The sequence below is a fragment of the Rhododendron vialii genome, chromosome 1a (genome assembly GCF_030253575.1).
Source record: "Rhododendron vialii isolate Sample 1 chromosome 1a, ASM3025357v1".
Lineage (NCBI taxonomy): Eukaryota > Viridiplantae > Streptophyta > Magnoliopsida > Ericales > Ericaceae > Rhododendron > Rhododendron vialii.
In genome coordinates, this window is record NC_080557.1 from 18,728,554 (window position 1) to 18,746,747 (window position 18,194).

Genomic DNA, 18,194 nt, shown 5'->3' on the forward strand with positions numbered 1-18,194 from the left:
AGATCCCGCTCATTAAGCCCAAAAGCCCCATTCAAACACAAAGGCGAAATGGCCAGACTTGGGACTGAAGTACCTATCCGACTTTTTTAACCTAGAGGCATCGTGGCTGGAGTTTGCGGCAGAGTTTGAGAGAGAGAGAAGGGGATTGGGAGTGCAGCAGATGCAGGAATCGATGCGAGCAGCCCCAACTCCTCTCCACGCCAAAACCCCTAAATGGTTCCCTCAAAAGTAAACATACGTATTTCGTGGAGCCGTAGTCGAGATCTGGAGAAGCCCGTCGTCCATCGCTGTTCTTTGTCGTTCGCCGTCGTCCATCGCTGTTCTTTGTCGTTCGCCGTCGTCCGTCCATTTTCGTCCGTCAGTCAGCACCCTAAACCAAAGCCGAGGTCTCTCTCTCTCTCTCTCTCTCTCTCTCTCTCTCTATATATATATATATATATATATATATATATATTGTGTGTGTTTGCGCGCGCGTGCGCGTGCCCGCACCTGTTACAAATCCGTGATGCATAGTGTATTGTAGATAAACTAATTGGCCTTTCGATTGGGAATTTTTGCTACTGTGTTTAGGGATTTTTTAACCCATGCACTTGTTCATATGCAGCACATGTATCTAAACAAATTGGGTTTTTGATTAGGGCTTTTTGAGAATGATTTTACGGCTTTATGTACACATACAAATTGGCTGTCTACATGTTACCCCCAACCATTTATGTGACGACAAATTTTGCGGCAGGGGACTTTATCATTAACTTTTGTTGGTTGATGAGGAGACAATGAGTGACTCACATTGTGTGGCAGCGATATTTTTTTTGTGAGAAGTAAACAAGCATGTATAGTAGCAAACAATTGGAAAGAAATTGATTTCACTTGAGAACTGCATATAGAGGTTTTCTCAAGTGAAAATCATACCAAATGATGTCACTTCAAATTGTAATGTTTTAGGTTCTATTGTCCTCCTTTTGCTCTCTAATAATGGAACTCCTTGAAAACCTTGGTGCACTATATATGTTTGGTGGTAGAAAGTTACTTGGTTTAGAGGAACTTGGCTCAGATTCTCGCTATAGCGGTTGAGCTTTCTTACAGTGAAAGAGTGATTAATGGACCTGGTAATGACCATCTACCTAATGATCCTCGATTCCTCATTTTTCTTTTTTGCAAACTTTGTGGACGATCCATGGTAGTCTCGGTATATTATGGACTTTAAACAAAATAAGAACATGAGTCTGATATACGTCTCTCTAGTGGTGTATATTTTCTCCTAATTGTGTTGTATTAACAAAAATTATCCTCTTGGATATTGAACTATCAATTTTCCTCCATGGAACGGGAACCCAAATTAGTTTCTTGAATACTTCATTAATTATTGGGGCTCATGAACTTGATTAGCGCAGAAAAGGGATTTCATGAACTTTGACAGTACTGTAGCTTTGCTTATTACTTGAGGCTTCTAGCTATCCTCATTTATTTCTTTTGAGTTGTTAATCCAGCTTGCACATTCAATCTCTATCTTGTTTCATCAAGTTGAAGTTAGAAACTGAATCAATTGGGTTGAGTGAGTTTGTGATATTTGTATTGTCTTGGTCTGGCATGGCATGTTGGCTCCATTTTCCTCTTCCTGGCTGCATTTTGGGTTGGTTGTGTGTGGCAATGGATCAATAGGTTGCACTAACAACAATTACGCGTCTAGGTTGTAATGCAAAAAGTTGCAATGCATGGAGTTTGTCTTCGAACTCATCCACATTATCATTCCTGGGCCCAAGAACCACCAGAACAACATTCACTACCTTTGACGAGTATGGCCATTAACCGGGGACAGTAGTTCTGGGTTTCCATATGCTAACCAAGCAAATCAGCCGCCGATAGTTTATAGTGGATAACTAAATGGTGACTAGATCTGCATTTGTGGCTTCCAAAACTATTCTTCTTGTGAACAGGTACTTCTATGCGAGTTGGGTATTCACTAGTCAGACTTCAAATTGCTTTGATTTCTGAAGATGGCTATCATATCCTTCCAATGCTTAAGTATTTGATTTGGTTTTTGTTTGCTGGCAGTGCAAAAAGTGCAATGCTTTTTGATATTTTATTCAGTAAATTCGACAGTCAGACAAGGCTCCATCACGTCGATTGCTCCAGGTCATTGGTATGTTATTCAGTAAATTGCATTGGTACTAACCCCAATTTAGTTCACTTTCTAGGGTCAGAATTCATCAAACATAATTTGGTTTAGGTCTGTTTGTTTGAGATACAATAGCAAGTCTGAATGACATTTTCAAATTTTGGAATGCAAGTGTCAATTGTACAGGTTGGCATATTGGTTGGGGTTATGGTGAAGGTACTGGCAGTGATGCCAATAAAGGAGATGGTGATGCAGTTGTTGGCTTTAGTGTCGACTGTCGAGAATGGAGATATTTTTCCTCATATCTCTATTTTTGTTCCCCTCTCTTCTTTAAGCAAAAATTTGCTGATGTTGTGAAGGTTGTGGTGCTTGTGTTGTCAGTGGGGTGTTTCATGATATGAAAGGCAGTTCATTGGCAAATTATGATTGGCACATTTCGTGGTGGAGCTACCTTTGGCAATGGGGTAATGGTAAAGTGGTGGTAGTCTGGTAGTGATGTTTCGGAATTCAAAGCAATTATGTACTCGAGGTATGTTTTGTCCATAGCCTGAACCATGTACAAAAGTAGGGTTTCAGCACCTGCTTCAGTAAAATCATGTATGCTCTAATAGGTCCAAAAAGTTGTTCATCTCAGAATTATATCCTCTTGTCGGATTTTCAGAATTGTGATGCCTGTTCCCGCACAAATCCAGATTTCTCAAGAGGTGCTGGAAATGTGAGAAGACATTGGAGGTCAGATTTGTGGTGAACGCAATGTAGAAACAACCACCAAAAGGTTGAATAGGAAAAGTTTTAGGAAATCATTCTTGCGTGGACAGTCCTGTGAACTTGGGAAAACCAACTCTAAAGTGATGTGGTTTTGGTGGTGGCAGCAAAGCAAAAAATTCTTTACTCAGCTTATCAAAGGAATTAAAAATAGGTTTCAAACGAAAAAATTGGACCCTACTTTTGTGCTTGAAGGGATGCAGTCATGCAGCCGTTCTGCTTGAATATGCTTGTTCTGCCTTTCCTTTTTGGTTCCAAAACTTTAGGAACGAAAACAAATTGGAGCTGTGGTGTCAGTTATTTGGTGGTTTTGCAGTTCAGTTGTAAAGTAAGGAGAAGGTGATGATCAAGACAAGCATAGTGGCACAATTTAGTTAGTCATTTGGCTGCAACAATGATGTGGTGATGTTGGTGGCTGGTGTCTGCTAAAAAAGAAAGCTATGATGGTATAATGGGATGGTGTTTTGGCATGGTCGAGACAATTGTAGATGCGAATGCAGTGGTATGGAAATGATCGTAACCACACAACTTGGTGTTTCATCAAATTCCTGACCAAGTCTTGAATCCTTTTTGGCCTTCTTCTTTTCCAAGGGCTTGGAATTTAATGAATTACAGAATTAGTACCCTTTCTAACCAAATTTTAGGTCTTCCCCTCCAATGTTTCCGTTAGTAATTGCATGTATTGGTATTCCTTGTATTTGATCAATCACCTAGGTATATTTTCTCTTATCTCAGTTGGTGTTACACTAGGTCACGTAATTCAACTGCCCAGGGCCACGAGCTGGGAGTTGGCATGCAAGAACATTTTCTGGCCGTAATTCCGCGAAATTTGAGAAGTCGATTACCAAAATTTGCAGATTTATTTTAGTGAATTCGGGCATTAACAACAAGCTTCAGCTAACCAATAATCAAACGCTCGTCACCTAATCTGTACGATTATGCATAAATGTGGTCTTCTGGCATGCTAGTCAATGCAACCTTCACATTGAGAGGGATTGAGTCATGCTAATGGAATTTTAAAAAATGCATATTATTTCAACCATGTGATTATCGGGTGAAGAACCCGTTACCTCCCACACAAGTGAACAAGTAAACTACCAATTCAACTCCTGTTAGACAAGATATATATGGTTATCAACATTAAAAAGTTACTTATAATTGAAATCCCAAGTATTTTACTCTGTAGGATTATAAAATTACATGCTGTAGACTCTCTTGATCTAGCACATTTTGAAAGTTCACGCTTTCATGCTCTCGCTCTCACACCCGCGCTTGCACCATGATTTTGTGGCTTAGCTGTTACCCTACCATTTCATGAGTGTTTCATACGTTGTATGTCTCTCCTCGTCATAAAACAGATCCTCCTTAAAATCCTCATTGCACCTATTCTCGTTTTATTAATGTCTCTTGGTTGCCCGACATTCCGTCCCATATTTTACCACTAGCCCTATACAAGTTTTGTGCAATTTTCCTTCCAATTTTGTAGGTATTGCCCAATTTGATTCTAGAGATTACATCTTGTACAAAGCCTTCCAGCCTAGAAACCCAAAAGGTTTATGCCATGGTTATGAAATTTTTACTTATTTGGTATTAGTATTCTTATTGTTGGTCAAAGCTTATCTCCTTTGGTCTAATCCTACTACAATTACGAATTCACTTATTCCTGCAGGTGATCTGATTGTATTCCCAACTACATCATTTATGCCCCTTATCATAGCTGTATCATAACTAAATTCTATGGAAGAAACTAAATGTTGAGAAGTTTTTCTTGACTTGGTGTTCTGTTGTGCGCATGCAATCTCCTTTTTAAAGGTTATACGAGGATATCTTTTCTATTAGATAAATACTCGAATAGTGACTGAAAGATAATAACTAGGAGGGGTGCAAGGCTTCGTTTGATTAGGGAACTTTGATTATCCATGCCTTCTGGGTCAGGTCGAATAGTTGTTCCCTTGTCGACTAGCTAGTTTCCTAATCAAACTAGAGGCTGTCAAGCTTGGAAAAAGTTGAGCATGGGGCACGGGCCATGGAGAATCCCTGTAGAAAAATGGGGGAGGAATCTTTGGACACCCTAGGTTGCTTGTGATTCATATACGTAGCTTTCAAAAAAGTCGAGCACGGGGTGCGGGCCATGGAGAATCCCCGAAGAAAAATGGGGGAGGAATCTTTAGACACCCTAGGTTGCATGTGATTCATATACGTGGTAACGTAGTTGACATGATATGCCATGAATTTAAAAAGACCATTGAGTTCATCATAGTCTTCATCCTTGTCATTCTTAATGTTATTCGTTGGGGATGTAGAGATTGACTCATCTTTCCTATTATGTTGTGCAGGGAAGGATATGCAAATTATTGTCTTTGGCTTTCGCCCACGGACAAAGCAGGTCAATTGTTATCCTTGGAACTTTAATTATTAATTTCGATGCATACGTTAATCAATTAGATGGTGCAGGCTGATGAGGTTGACTTGGGCCCTTTTTTCAATTATCATAAATAGTTGTGTTTGTTACGCAGTCTAGGTAGAACTCAGCCCCAAAAGTTAGCTATTGAAGTGAGGGTGCCCTCACGCTTGTACACTTCGTATTAGTCTGGACCAGGCAATGTGGGACTTCACTTCACAACCTCCTTCATGCTTAGGATGTGTACTTGGCAACACGTGCCGCGTACTGGCCAGAGTCACCCTAGGCGATGCAGGACTTCGTTTCACAGTGTTATCATCATCTATAGCTAGGGTTTTTTTTTTTGTAAGAGAAACAAGGAAGAAAAGCTTGCATAAGCTCACAAGTACAGCCTCGTCTTTGTAACACCAGTCACCTCCTTTAGCTGTATAAGTCAGGGAACTCTTCACTTAAACGTACGATTTGTGTTTTAGTATTTTTGCACTTTTGTTTCCTCACCCGGAAAAAAAAATATTGTGCATGAACTTCTTGTAGGCATCCAAAGTATAAGCAATAAAGGATTTAAAAAGAATGAATCGCAGTTCCAAAACTTTTTATAAGACACATAGAGAGGTCCGTGATCCCTAGATATGTCCTTCCGAAATTAGTATTGGCCCCCAACAGTGGAAGTAGAAAAGAAAGCATGGTTGATCTGTCTTAACTACGACATACACCTGCAACTTGCATTAATTTTCTGAAGGTGATTTTTCTTTTACTGATGTAGACATGCATATTACTTTTCCTCAATGGTCTAATTACTTAAAGATGATTTACAAAATCGTAGGATAGTTATTTAGAGGTTGGAATTTGTTTGACCTAGGCAACCGGTAAAGCACTTGTAGATGGCCTGAACAGTGGGTAGTTAAAAAAAGTACCTATATAAGGAATTGTAAGGTAGTTTGAAGCTTATTTTTGAAGACACGCATTCTTTGAAACAGTATATTCTGTGAAATTTTTTATCACTTGTCACTCTGACTAAGTGACTCGTATAACTTGGTGTGTTATCAAAGCAAATGTGTATTTTCTCCAACACTCCTTTCGACAGCATCAAACTTTAACTAATTATGTCACAATTCAATGATTGTTGTAGATGCCTGCACTGGAAATCCATTGCCTGGTATAAAGGGATGTGAAAATTGATGAGGCTTTGCCCTTTTTGGCTCAATTTTTTCAATTGGGTCCCTTGGTTGGTTCTCTTGCAGATTTGTTCCTAGGGGTAATTCCATCATTTCGTGGCATTTGTATCAATTACCGTTATGCCTTCCTAGACTTTTGCCATTTTCCGGCTGTGTCCTGTTTGCCTTTGTTCTTTCATCTGCTTTCATCTTCTTTTGCAGGGTGTTTCTTGTAAAAGTGATGGTGTTGGGTAGTCAATGAGTGTGGAGTGGTTTCCTCTGTTGTGTGCTAGCTTGGATGGGATGTGTTGCGGAGAATGGACGAGTTTGGTCCATTCATATTTGTCGTTCCCCTGCTTCTTCGCTTGGGTGAGTTGATCTCTTCTTAGGTTTTTTATTTTATCTTGGTTTTTAGTTTGTCTGCTCACATTTTTTGTTTCACGAGATTTGAGTGGAACTAGTGACGCCTTTCTTCGTTCGGCCGGACGTCAGAGAGGCGTTCAAGACCTACGCGGAGGGTGGGGCCCAAATGACCACATCTTCGGCGACGGCCAGAGCCATGGCCACCGACGCCGAGCTCATACTAGTGCAGATCCTTTGAAAATGACACCACATCACCAAGTTCATCAGGCGCACTCTCACTCTTGAGGATTTCCACGAGTTCCTCTTCTCCGTCAATCTTAATCCCCCGGTTGGCTCTCTGGTATAAAATTACGTTTTTGTTTTATGTTTTCTTGCTTTCAAGTTGTGTGGAATTGGATAGTTCGGAGATAATACTCGTGGAATTAAAAATTGTGTGGGGATTTTCCGTGTGCAATTGTCTTTGCTATTACTGAGCAACCAAACAAGGAATTAGTTAGAGTCTTTTAAAGGGCAAGGAAATAATGGGAGAAAAACTGGATATGAGTCATTATAGATTTGGTCTGTTTCCACAAGCAGAAAGAATTGGGAGAAATGAGAATTATAGTGGTTCAATCTATGATGCATGGACATGGATACAGACACGGACACGGCGGGGTTTTTAAAAAAAAGACAGTTTGACCCCTAATTTTTTTTAAAGTTACAGTTTGGCCCCCATTTTAAAAAAAAAATTACAGTCTAGCTCCTGCCGTGTCCCCTTAAAAAATTTTAATTAAATTATGGGACGTGTCCCTGTGTCTTAACATTGCGATACTTCGACCTCTAGAGGTGTCGGTGCTTCATAGGGTTGAATGTGGACAAAAAAGGATATGTGTTGGGGGCTTCTAATTTGTTTGTTGGATTTTCCTAGCCTATGTTTTTGGGTAGTGGTGACCATTGACTACCCTACGAATTCTGCACCCGATTTTTTTCCTACCAGGAGATCTGGTGGTGCTTTTAGAAACAGATTGCTACTCCTCAGTCTCAAGAATATAACAAGCTGCGGATTGGAATTCTTCGCATCATTCCAAATAGAAAATTCTGCTAAAATTGAGATAATCAATTCTAGAACCTCATCATCATTGGAAATGAACAAAACCTGTAGCATTCCCTCCATTACTTGTGCATTTGACGATGTTTTCTCAATGCTGGGATCTTCATGTGAATCAAGCCAAGTTTTGGTGATCACACAGATTGCCATTTCACAGTCGGTTAGGCTCTCTGAGGAGCAAATTGTCATTACTGCCCTAGGAGAACATGGGTTTTCCTTGTCATAATTAGGTCATTTATCCCCATATGACTGTCATGCACCAAGAATTGTGTTGGTTCACTTTTGCTGGTAAAAAATCGAAAAGAGTCTTGACTTATGTGTCTTAGGCCACAATTCAGATTTCGGGTTTCTATAGTCTTGGTTTGATTTTCTTCTATGTGACAGTTCTATCCTAGGTTAGAAAAGAGGTTAAAACTGGGTAAAAATTCTAAACAGTCATTTCGAAACTAAATATTTTGAGATGAGATAGGTATTTTGCTTGACATTATCTTCATGTGTACATGCTTGATGATCTGCTTCCTCAAAATCCCATGGATTTATCAAAGCTTGACTTGTGTTATCAAGTTCCATAGACCTCCTCTCGACCCGTGTGGAGCCAAACACAGTTCTATATCTTCCAAAATCAAAGAAAAAATAATACATAAAACACATGCATAAAGTTCAGATAATTTTTTCAGACGCTATCTGGATGTAATAAGAGCTAAGTAAATCTTAAAAACTTAAAACGATTTATTGATGGATGAACGGGAAGTGAACGAATCCAATGATCTCCTCCTTGAGAATCCATTAATGGTTCTAGAACGCAAAGACACAAAAGGAACACGAGGGGCTTGAGCACCAACTTTAAGCCATTCCATATAGTACAAAGCAAACTGAGCAATTCCTATGTTCATTTGACATTATAAGCCTTGCTCAATACCTTCATCTTCTTCCCTTTATCAAAATACTCAAGAGTTTGATAGAAACTCTAAGCTTTATTATACCAAATCTTGATATGCAGAAGGTGGGGAAGAAAAAAATGCTCCTAGAGTTCAGGAAGCAAGTGGGTCCTGGTAATAAATGGCGAATCACAGGAAACTTGTGATTTTTCTCAAGCTTATACACTATGGATAAGTAGATCTGGGCACAAGCAGAGAAGTGGGAATTCGGTGTCCCACAAGTAGAACCAGAAACAATTCTCAAAAGCCTAATTAAGTTCCTCAACGACTTTATCATTAATTCGCTCTTACTCCCTGGATTTTCAACCAATTTCTCAGTACTCTCAATACCCAGTTCCATGTTTGCAAAAATCCCGTTGTCCAAATCCTCATTGTTCCTTCTTTCCAACAAACAATGATAGCACTTTCTCCTAACAGATTTGCGAAAAGTTTAATCTTTTTAGTACCTTCTGATGTAGCCACTCAAAATGGAAACAATTGCTGTAATGGCAACTTCATCAATTGCTGGTTTATCTTTTCTTGAACCAACACTCTTAGAATCTAATGCACTCCTGTTGGATGAAGTTACTGAGTACCCATTTGGTAAAATCCTCTTTAATGCCTTGTGCTTAAAGCTATCAAAACTTCTCTTGTCATGGAAAATGTATATAGGCAAGGCAATGGACTTATTGTATGGTCTTTTGTTGCTGTCTCTGAATCTTACTTGTCTTTAGGTTTTGAGGAATTTTCCTTTGTCGAATACTTCCTCTGACGGCAATTCTTGAAGAGATATTCCCCCCCTCCCCCTCCCCTCTCCTTCCACTTTTTTTTTTTCTCCTTTTTCTGTTGGGTTTTTGAGATTGTGATGATAAAATGTAAGATGAGAATGAAATATTCTTCCAAAGGTATAAAAGATTACAGCTATTGGGAGGAAGAAAGTGCAATAGGTGGTGATGAAGAAATAGAGGAATGAGGACAAAGATTGGTTTTGGTGTTTTTTCCCACTAACCTTTTCAACCATTTGGAGTAGTTTTTATGTTTGCTAATGGCCTATAACCTGGCAAAATTGCGAAATCCATTGGACTTATGAAGTGATTTGCAAGTCTCTTTGGTAATCTGATTTGATGTAGTTTTTGTAATGAAGCTGATTTCAATTGTCATAATGTGATAATACACAAAATATCAACACTATGAAATAAATCATTTTGGTGATCATGGGTAGGGGTGGGCAGCATGTAATTTCGTGTCATTTTTGGATTATGTATCAAAATCTTATTTATGAAATCCCACAATATTTTTCAATTCATCAAATCTTTCGTGTCATGTTCGGGTCATGTTGTCATGTCAAAAAGTCCTACTTTTTGCTAAATTTTTATTTTTTTAGTTGACAGTTCTTCAAACTAATGTCCAATGTATAAAATTACCCAAAAAAATGTTTATTTTTAGCTCAATTATATGAATTTATTTTGTTTTTCGTGTCAGGCATGCCCACCCCTAATCATGGGTATTCAATCATTCATAGTCCCGAAAGCTTAAGCTGTTAGAAAATATGAGACAAATATTATAGGCTAACGCTCCCACTTTTGCGGCCCGTCTCTCAGTTGAGAGGAAACCAACGAACAAGGTATGCCAACACTCAAAATAAGAGCATAACTGCGAATCTAGTGGAAAATAGAAAGAGATTTCAAGGGTTGAGATAAGGATGACATAGAACCAAACTTCTGGTACCATGTTTGTGCACTGATTATACCAAGCACTTAAGTTGCAAAGAAATTAAGAAAATAAGACAAACGACCCAACTACATATCAAGCTACCCTACAATGGCTTCTTCGTGTTTCAATTTTACGTGGTGTTCTTTGGAGTACAATCTTTGTGGCCTTCTTTACTGGCGACAAAATAAACAGAATGAAATTATTCTTGCAATGGTTAACAATCAATGTGTTAACTATTTCAGGTTCACCGTGACATGAGCATTCCATCGTCCCATTACTTTATCTACACAAAGCATAATTCTTATTTGACCGGGAACCAGCTCAGCAGTGCTTGCAGTGATGTTCCAATCATAAAGGCATGGAAAAGAGGTGTAAGGGTGATAGAGCTTGATATATGGCCCAATTTCACAAAAAATGATGTGCATGTTCTTCATGGAAGGTACGACTAAAACCTTCCAAGCCTTTGGTTGTGGCGTAATGTTCTCCTCAACATTTCTTATTGTACCTGGGTCCTGGTGCAAATATCCTGTGGTTGCTATCCTAGAATTTTTGGCTTGTGTGGCTACATGTGGAAAAAGATTTTATCCTTAGTTGCATGAAGCGCGAGCAGGGGCGGGAGCGGAAGCCGGTGCGGGATTGGGGGGTCGAGGGAATACAGAAGCTCCCAAGGTTGGGAGCGTGAGAGTAGCATGTACATATATTATAAAAATAATGTAGCATAGAGTATTCACTTTGAAAGTACAATCATTTTAAGAAGTAAAAATATGGGCCAAGTCCACCATAAATGTAAGAAATGGGCTAGTGTTACAATATATGATTTTCTTTTCAAGATATCATGACTTGGGCTAGATATCATGTGTTCATTGAAGATCAATGAATAAAGCCAAGTGACAAATCCCTATTTTCCTATAGAAAGATCATACAAAAACTCCCATCTTTGAAAGGAGCGAGCTCCTATCTCAATGGGAGCAGGTTCCCGTCAAGCTCCTTAGCTGGGAGCGCAAAAGCGGGTTCCCAAGGAGGGAAAGGTGAAGATCTTGGGGAAAAGAACTATCAAACCTACCAGCTGATCAAGAAAATGATAAGGTGAGCTTCGTATGAAATGTGGAGTGCCTTGGGCTCACAGCCTAATTTTACCCAACACTAATGGCTTGGGATATTTGCTTAGTGAAGCTTTCTCTTTGTTTGCAGAGTGACAATGGTAAGAGTAACCACAATTTGGATGACGAAGATAATGACAACTGTGATAAGAGTTTACATTCATCTGAACCACCTATATACGAACGATTAATTGCTATTCATGTTGGAAAACCTGAAGGGGGCTTAAAAGAGGCGCTGAAAATTGGAATAATAAACCCATACGCCTTAGTTTGAGCGAACAAGCGCTTGAAAAGGCTGCTGAAGCACATGGAGTGGATGTTGTAAGGTAGATACTAATCTGATTCATCTATATGATTTACCATTATATTATCTGAAGGGTGATTGTGGATATTCTTTATTTGACCATGGATTTCGACTGACCAACTTCGTTCGATGCTCTTCGTAATTTGGGTTCATGCAGAAGAAGATCCGAGAGTGTACCCTTAAGGTACTCAGTTCAACTCGTCCAATTATACGCCCTAAATCGGTTGGATGCATGGAGCTCAAATGGTTGCCTTTAATATGCAGGTTGATTCTATGTTATTACTTACAACTTCCAATATGAACTATGATCTACTTATATTTATGCATCTTATTTACTCAGTTTCTTTTCCTTTTTAGCATCTCCATTTCCATAAGTTCTACTATCAGAAAGGGAATCTAATAGTATTGGGGCAAGAGTTGGAAAGTAAATTATCCACCATGTATTAAATATGTGTAAGCATTCAATATTGACCTCCACTGCCTGTACAACACACGCGACATCTCCATCTCCATCTCCATCTCATCATCATTGCTGAGCCTCATGTGACACCCGAAATTCTATTTTAACCTTCCAAGCACGATAGGAAACTTTGAACTAGGTCATGGCTGACATCATGCAGCAGATAGGCACTACTCAAGGTTCAACATGTGCTCCATTACTTGATGCATCTGAATATGCCTTCGAGGAGTCGTCGTAATAGTTGGATGGTTGGATTATGATGTATTCGATTCTTTGTTAAACACTTGATAAATAGGTTTTTGACAATATTTTACTTATTCCAATTGAATTTAGTTAGGTGAGATGGACATGTCTAAAATCCTCTTTAGTAAAGGTAGTTTGGTTACCACCGTGCTAGAGTGAATCTTTTCCTTTGCGCTGCTGATTTTGCTTGGAAAATGACTTTGAGGTGCCCCCTCTGTTTCAGTTTTACCATTATGGTGGTTGGTATTAGTTTTGCCATTTTGTCAATGTAAATATATTTGCAGGTATCCGTCTAACATATTTCTTTAGATTGCATGCATGACATAGGCAACAACATACGACAATATTCACAATATTATTACTATTTCTGAATCAATGGGCATGACTAATCGTGCGTAGACGTGCATGTAGCAATGACCCTAGTGTTTCATAATGATTAATTGTTTGTCTTTATATGTTGGATAATTCAATGTTTGTGCCGCCAATTGCTGATTGCACGCGGTGAAACTGATGTGGTAAAATTGTAAACTTGATAGAGATGTGTTGTATTTGATGCATTGGTGAGGTGTACGAGGCTTACAAGACTCTGGGATCTCTATGCCGTCACTTCTTGTCCTTCTAGATTCAATAACACCAACCCAACTATGCGGTTACTAAATGAGTAGTTTGGGCTTCTTGTAATGGTTTCTTGTAACGCATCAGCTAGCAATATTGAAGATGGGTCCTTCACATTGTCTAATGACTGGTGGAAAATTAGTGCAGTGAATTCAACTTATACAATGTGCCCAACTTATTGGTTTGCCTTGCTTGTTCCCAAATGCAATAGGTGAGGCATTTGGATATCCATACTTACTATTTTCACTGGCTAATGTCTAAATGCTATGAAAATACTCATCCCTATCAAGATTTGTATGCTTAATAATGCTTTGTTGGCCACTTATGTTAGTGATGAAGAAGTGCTCCAGGCTTCCACATTCCGGTGTTGATTGCCTATAATTTCATGGTGTCATCCAAGTATTAATTGGAGTCAAATGCTTAATGGCCCTTGCTTGTGCTAACCTTCATGCTGTTGTGTTTATGTTTTGTTACAGGAAACATAGCTGTTCTCGCATGGTCATCCCAACCTCTAGTTGGTCTCATGATAAATATGAGGAGGTAATGCTTTGTTCTAGTTAGAAAAACTTTCTTTTGTTAAATGAATTCTTAGCTGAACGCCTGGACATATTGAATTATTTTCTTACATGCGCTATCAATGGGCCTTAATCTACTTCTGTGCGTTTTCATGCAGCAATGCTAATGAAAAACTAGTTGCTTCACTTTGCACTCACATTGTTGGTGCAAAGCATCCACACAGGTTAGCCTATGCTTTCTCTTTTTCCTTCCTAATTTGTGTATGTGTATATGTGCTACACCTTGCTTTGTCTTGTGTTTTGTTCTTTCTTCGGCATACATTTTTGACTTGGTGTTTTGTTCTCTTGGTTTTGGAACTTGTGGATTCAATGTTACCTCGGTTTAATATAGATTAAAAGTCAATGTTCTAAAAGTCGCTAGGCTCTAGTCGGGCGGTCGGTCATATTCGAGCGATTAATCGGAATAATTGGCGAGTAATTGGTGCATATTAATTAATAATCAATGATTACACGTTAGTCGGATCTAACCAGATAGACCCCAACCAACAAGTTATCGCCGATTAATTCCTTATTTTAGAAAACTCCCCAGCCAAAAAGTTATCGCTGATTAATTCTTTATTTTAGAACACTGATTAAATTGTATCCACTAGGTTTGAAAGGTACTTTTTGCCAGGGTCTACTATGGATCAAATCTTACATTCTAGATTACTAGTCATGACAGTTAGTAGGTGTTTAGACTACTAGTCATGCAACGGAAGAAGGAAAAATAGTGAAACACTTGACGGTTAGTAGGTGTTTAAACTACAAGTCATGTGAAGAGAAAATAGTGAAACACATGACAGTTAGTAGGTGTTTAGATTCCTAGTCATGCGACGGAAGAAGGAAAAATAGTAAAGTGTACGTAATAGATACGCTCCCTACTAGTCAATGTTGCCCTCACTACAAGAGTTGGTCATTATTATAAATCTAAAAACTTGTGTGTTGCTTGAATGGGAAATAAAAGGATCATGTTGGTTGAAGAAATGGAAATAAAGAAGCTCTCCCTACTTTCTAGTAGTACATAACTGCTGACCACGAGAAAAACACATGGCGGTTAGTAGGTATTAAGACTACTAGTCATGAGAAGAAATAATAGTGAAATACATGACGGTTAATAGGGGGTTAGACTTCTAGTCCTGTGAAGAGAAAATAGTGATTCCTAGTAGATGCAAAGACTACTGATCACTAAGTCATAAGAACTCCGAAAGGGTGCATTTGAGATATTGAAATCGATTAGAGTCTGTTGAAATATGGATTAAAGTGAATGTAATAGATACGAAATGTTCTTGTTGCTTCAAATCGATGTTGCCTAGGTCCATTATGGATGAAATCTTACATACTAGATCCGATAAGTAAATGTTGCCTCGAATCAATGTTGCCCTCACTACAAGAGTTGGTTAATGTTATAAATCTAAAAACATGCGTGTTGCTTCGGTTGGAAATAAAAGGATCTTGTTGGTTGATGAGATGGAAATATAGAAGCGCTTTCCACTTCCTAGGAATGCATAACTGCTGACCACGAGAAAAACACATGGCGGTTAGTAGGTATTTACACTATTAGTCATGTAAAGGAAAAATAGTGAAAAACATAACGGTTAGTAGGTGTTTAGGCTACTAGTTATGTGGCGGAAGAAGGAAAAATAGTGAAACACATGACAGTTAGTAGGTGTTTGGACTACTAGTCATGTGAAGAGAAAATAGTGAAACATGTGACGGTTAGTAGGTTTTTAGCCTACTAGTCATCTGATGGAAGAAGGAAAAATAGTGAAACACTTGACAGTTAGTAGGTGTTTAGACTACTAGTCATGTGAAGAGAAAATAATGATTCCTTGTAGATGTAAAGGTTACTGATCACTACGTGATAAGAACTCTGAAAGTGTGCATTTGAAATATTGAAATCGATTCTAGTCGGTTTAAGTATGGATTAAAGTGTACGTGATAGATCCGAAACGTTCTTGTTTCCTCAAATCGATGTTGCCAAGGTTTATTATGGAGCAAATCTTACATACTAGATCTGATAAGTATTTTTTGCCTCGAATCAATGTCGTCCTCACTTCAAGAGTTGGTTAATGTTATAAATCTTGAAACATGCAAGTTGCATTGGTCGGAAATAAGAGGATCTTGTTGGTTGATGAGATGGAAATAACGAAGAGCTTCCCACTTCCTAGGAGTGCCTAACTATTGACCACGAGAAAAACACATGGGGGTTAGTAGGTATTTAGACTACTAGTCATGTGAAGGAAAAATAGTGAAAAACATGACGGTTAGTAGGTGTTCAGACTACTAGTCATGCGACGAAAGAGGGAAAAGTAGTGAAACACATGACGGTTAGTAGGTGTTTAGACTACTAGTCATGTAACGAGAAAATAGTGAAACACATGACGGTTAGTAGGTTTTTAGACTACTAGTCATTTGACGGAAGAAGGAAAAATAGTGAAACACTTGACATATAGTAGGTGTTTAGACTACTAGTCATGTGAAAAGAAAATAGTGATTCCTAGTATGTGTAAAGGCTATTGATCACTAAGTGATAAGAACTCTGAAAGTGTGTATTTGAGATATTGAAATCGATTTTAGTTGGTTTAAGTATGGATTAGAGTGTACGTGATAGACCCGAAACGTTCTTCTTGCCTGAAATCGATTTTGCCTCGGTCTATTATGGAGCAAATCTTACATACTTTGATAAATATTTTTTGCCTCCAATCAATGTCGCCCTCGTTTCAAGTGTTGGTCAATGTTATAAAGCTAGAAACTTGTGTGTTGCATCGGTTGGAAGTAAAAGGATCTTGATGGTTAATGAGATGGAAGTAAAGTAGCGCTTTCCACTTCCTAGGATTGCATAACTACTAACCACGAGAAAGACACAAGGCGGTTAGTAGTTATTTAGACTACTAGTCTTGTGAAGGAAAAATAGTGAAAAACATGACGGTTAGTAGGTGTTTAGACTACTAGTCATGCTATTGAAGATGGAAAAATAGTGAAACACTTGACGGTTAGTAGGCGTTTAGACTACTAGTCATGTGACGGAAGAAGGGAAAAAAGTGATACACATGATGGTTAGTAGGTGTTCAGACTACTAGTCATGTGACGAGAAAATAGTGATACCTAGTAGATGTAAAGGTAACTGTTGACTAAGTGAAAAGAACTCTGAAAGTGTGCATTTGGAATTTTGCAATCGATTCTAGTCAGTTTAAGTATGGATTAAAGTGTACGTGATAGATCTGAAACGTTCTTGTTGCATCAAATCGATGTTCCCTAGGTCTATTATGGAGCAAATCTTACATACTAGATATGATAAGTAGTTGTTGCCTCGAATGAATGTCGCCCTCACTTCAAGTGTTGGTTAACGTTAGAAATGTAGAAACTTACTTCTTGTTGTAGAAACTTACTTGTTGCATCCGTTGGAAATAAGAGGATGTTGTTGGTTGATGAGATGGAAATAATGAAGCGCTTCCCATTTCCTAGGAGTGCCTAACTTCTGACCACGAGAAAAACACATGGGGGTTAGTAGGTATTTAGACTACTAGTCATGTGAAGGAAAAATAGTGAAAAACATGACGGTTAGTAGGTGGTTAGACTACTAGTAATGCGACGAAAGAGGGAAAAATAGTGAAACACATGACGGTTAGTAGGTGTTTAGACTACTAGTCATGTAAAGAGAAAATAGTGAAACACATGACGGTTAGTAGGTTTTTAGACTTTTAGTCATTTGACGGAAAAAGGAAAAATAGTGAAACACTTGACATGTAGTAGGTGTTTAGACTACTAGTCATGTGAAGTGAAAATAGTGATTTCTAGTAGATGTTAAGGCTAGTGATCACTAAGTGATAAGAACTCTGAAAGTGTGTATTAGAGGTATTGTAATCGATTTTAGTCGGTTTAAGTATGGATTAGAGTGTACGTGATAGATCCGAAACGTTCTACTTGCCTGAAATCGATTTTGCCTCGGTCTATTATGGTGCAAATCTTACATACTGTTATAAGTATTTTTTGCCTCGAATCAATGTCACCCTCGTTTCAAGTGTTGGTCATTGTTATAAAGCTAGAAACCTGCGTGTTGCATCGTTTGGAAATAAGAGGATCTTGATGGTTGATGAGATGGAAGTAAAGTAGCGCTTTCCACTTCCTAGGATTGCATAACTACTGACCACGAGAAAGACACAAGGCGGTTAGTAGTTATTTAGACTACTAGTCTTGTGAAGGAAAAATAGTGAAAAACATGACGGTTAGTAGGTGTTTAGAGTACTAGTCATGCGATGGAAGATGGAAAAGTAGTGAAACACTTGGCGGTTAGTAGGTGTTTAGACTACTAGTCATGTGAAAAGAAAATAGTGAAAAACATGATGGTTAGTAGATATTTAGACTACTAGTCATGTGACGGAAGAAGGGAAAAAAGTGA

At 38.5% G+C, this 18,194-nt stretch overlaps 2 protein-coding genes and 1 long non-coding RNA gene across 20 annotated transcripts; 2 read left to right on the forward strand and 1 right to left on the reverse strand.

Moving 5' to 3' along the window:
* On the forward strand, positions 1-11,030 carry LOC131297896 (uncharacterized). Of its 17 annotated transcripts, none has more exons than XR_009190404.1 (8): positions 102-386; positions 1,691-1,937; positions 2,056-2,143; positions 2,292-2,648; positions 5,221-5,270; positions 6,415-6,540; positions 6,662-7,142; positions 10,762-11,026. XR_009190404.1 is itself a non-coding variant. In XM_058323111.1 (5 exons), exons 2-5 carry the CDS (start codon positions 1,885-1,887, stop codon positions 6,699-6,701), a joined length of 231 nt encoding a protein of 76 aa, XP_058179094.1. In that variant the 5' UTR covers positions 77-386; positions 1,691-1,884; the 3' UTR covers positions 6,702-6,947. The 17 variants fall into 17 exon arrangements, 1 of the variants encoding a protein (XP_058179094.1); XR_009190402.1 differs by having other exon boundaries at positions 2,306-2,648; XR_009190406.1 differs by lacking the exon at positions 2,292-2,648 and adding an exon at positions 3,201-3,386 and having other exon boundaries at positions 103-386; positions 10,762-11,020.
* LOC131297942 (putative E3 ubiquitin-protein ligase LIN) lies at positions 6,996-8,355 on the reverse strand. The gene is made up of 2 exons (XM_058323165.1): positions 7,776-8,355; positions 6,996-7,139 (listed from the first exon to the last, which is right to left on the reverse strand). The coding sequence occupies exons 1-2, from the start codon at positions 8,076-8,078 to the stop codon at positions 7,023-7,025; spliced, it is 420 nt and encodes a 139-aa protein (XP_058179148.1). The 5' UTR covers positions 8,079-8,355; the 3' UTR covers positions 6,996-7,022.
* Positions 11,031-11,517: 487 nt separating the features above from the next.
* LOC131297948 (uncharacterized) lies at positions 11,518-14,133 on the forward strand. Of its 2 annotated transcripts, none has more exons than XR_009190421.1 (7): positions 11,518-11,605; positions 11,711-11,945; positions 12,081-12,187; positions 13,163-13,452; positions 13,573-13,640; positions 13,718-13,781; positions 13,915-14,133. It is a non-coding gene; the product is annotated as an uncharacterized LOC131297948 (long non-coding RNA). The 2 variants fall into 2 exon arrangements; XR_009190425.1 differs by having other exon boundaries at positions 11,711-11,940.
* Positions 14,134-18,194: the final 4,061 nt, after the last annotated feature.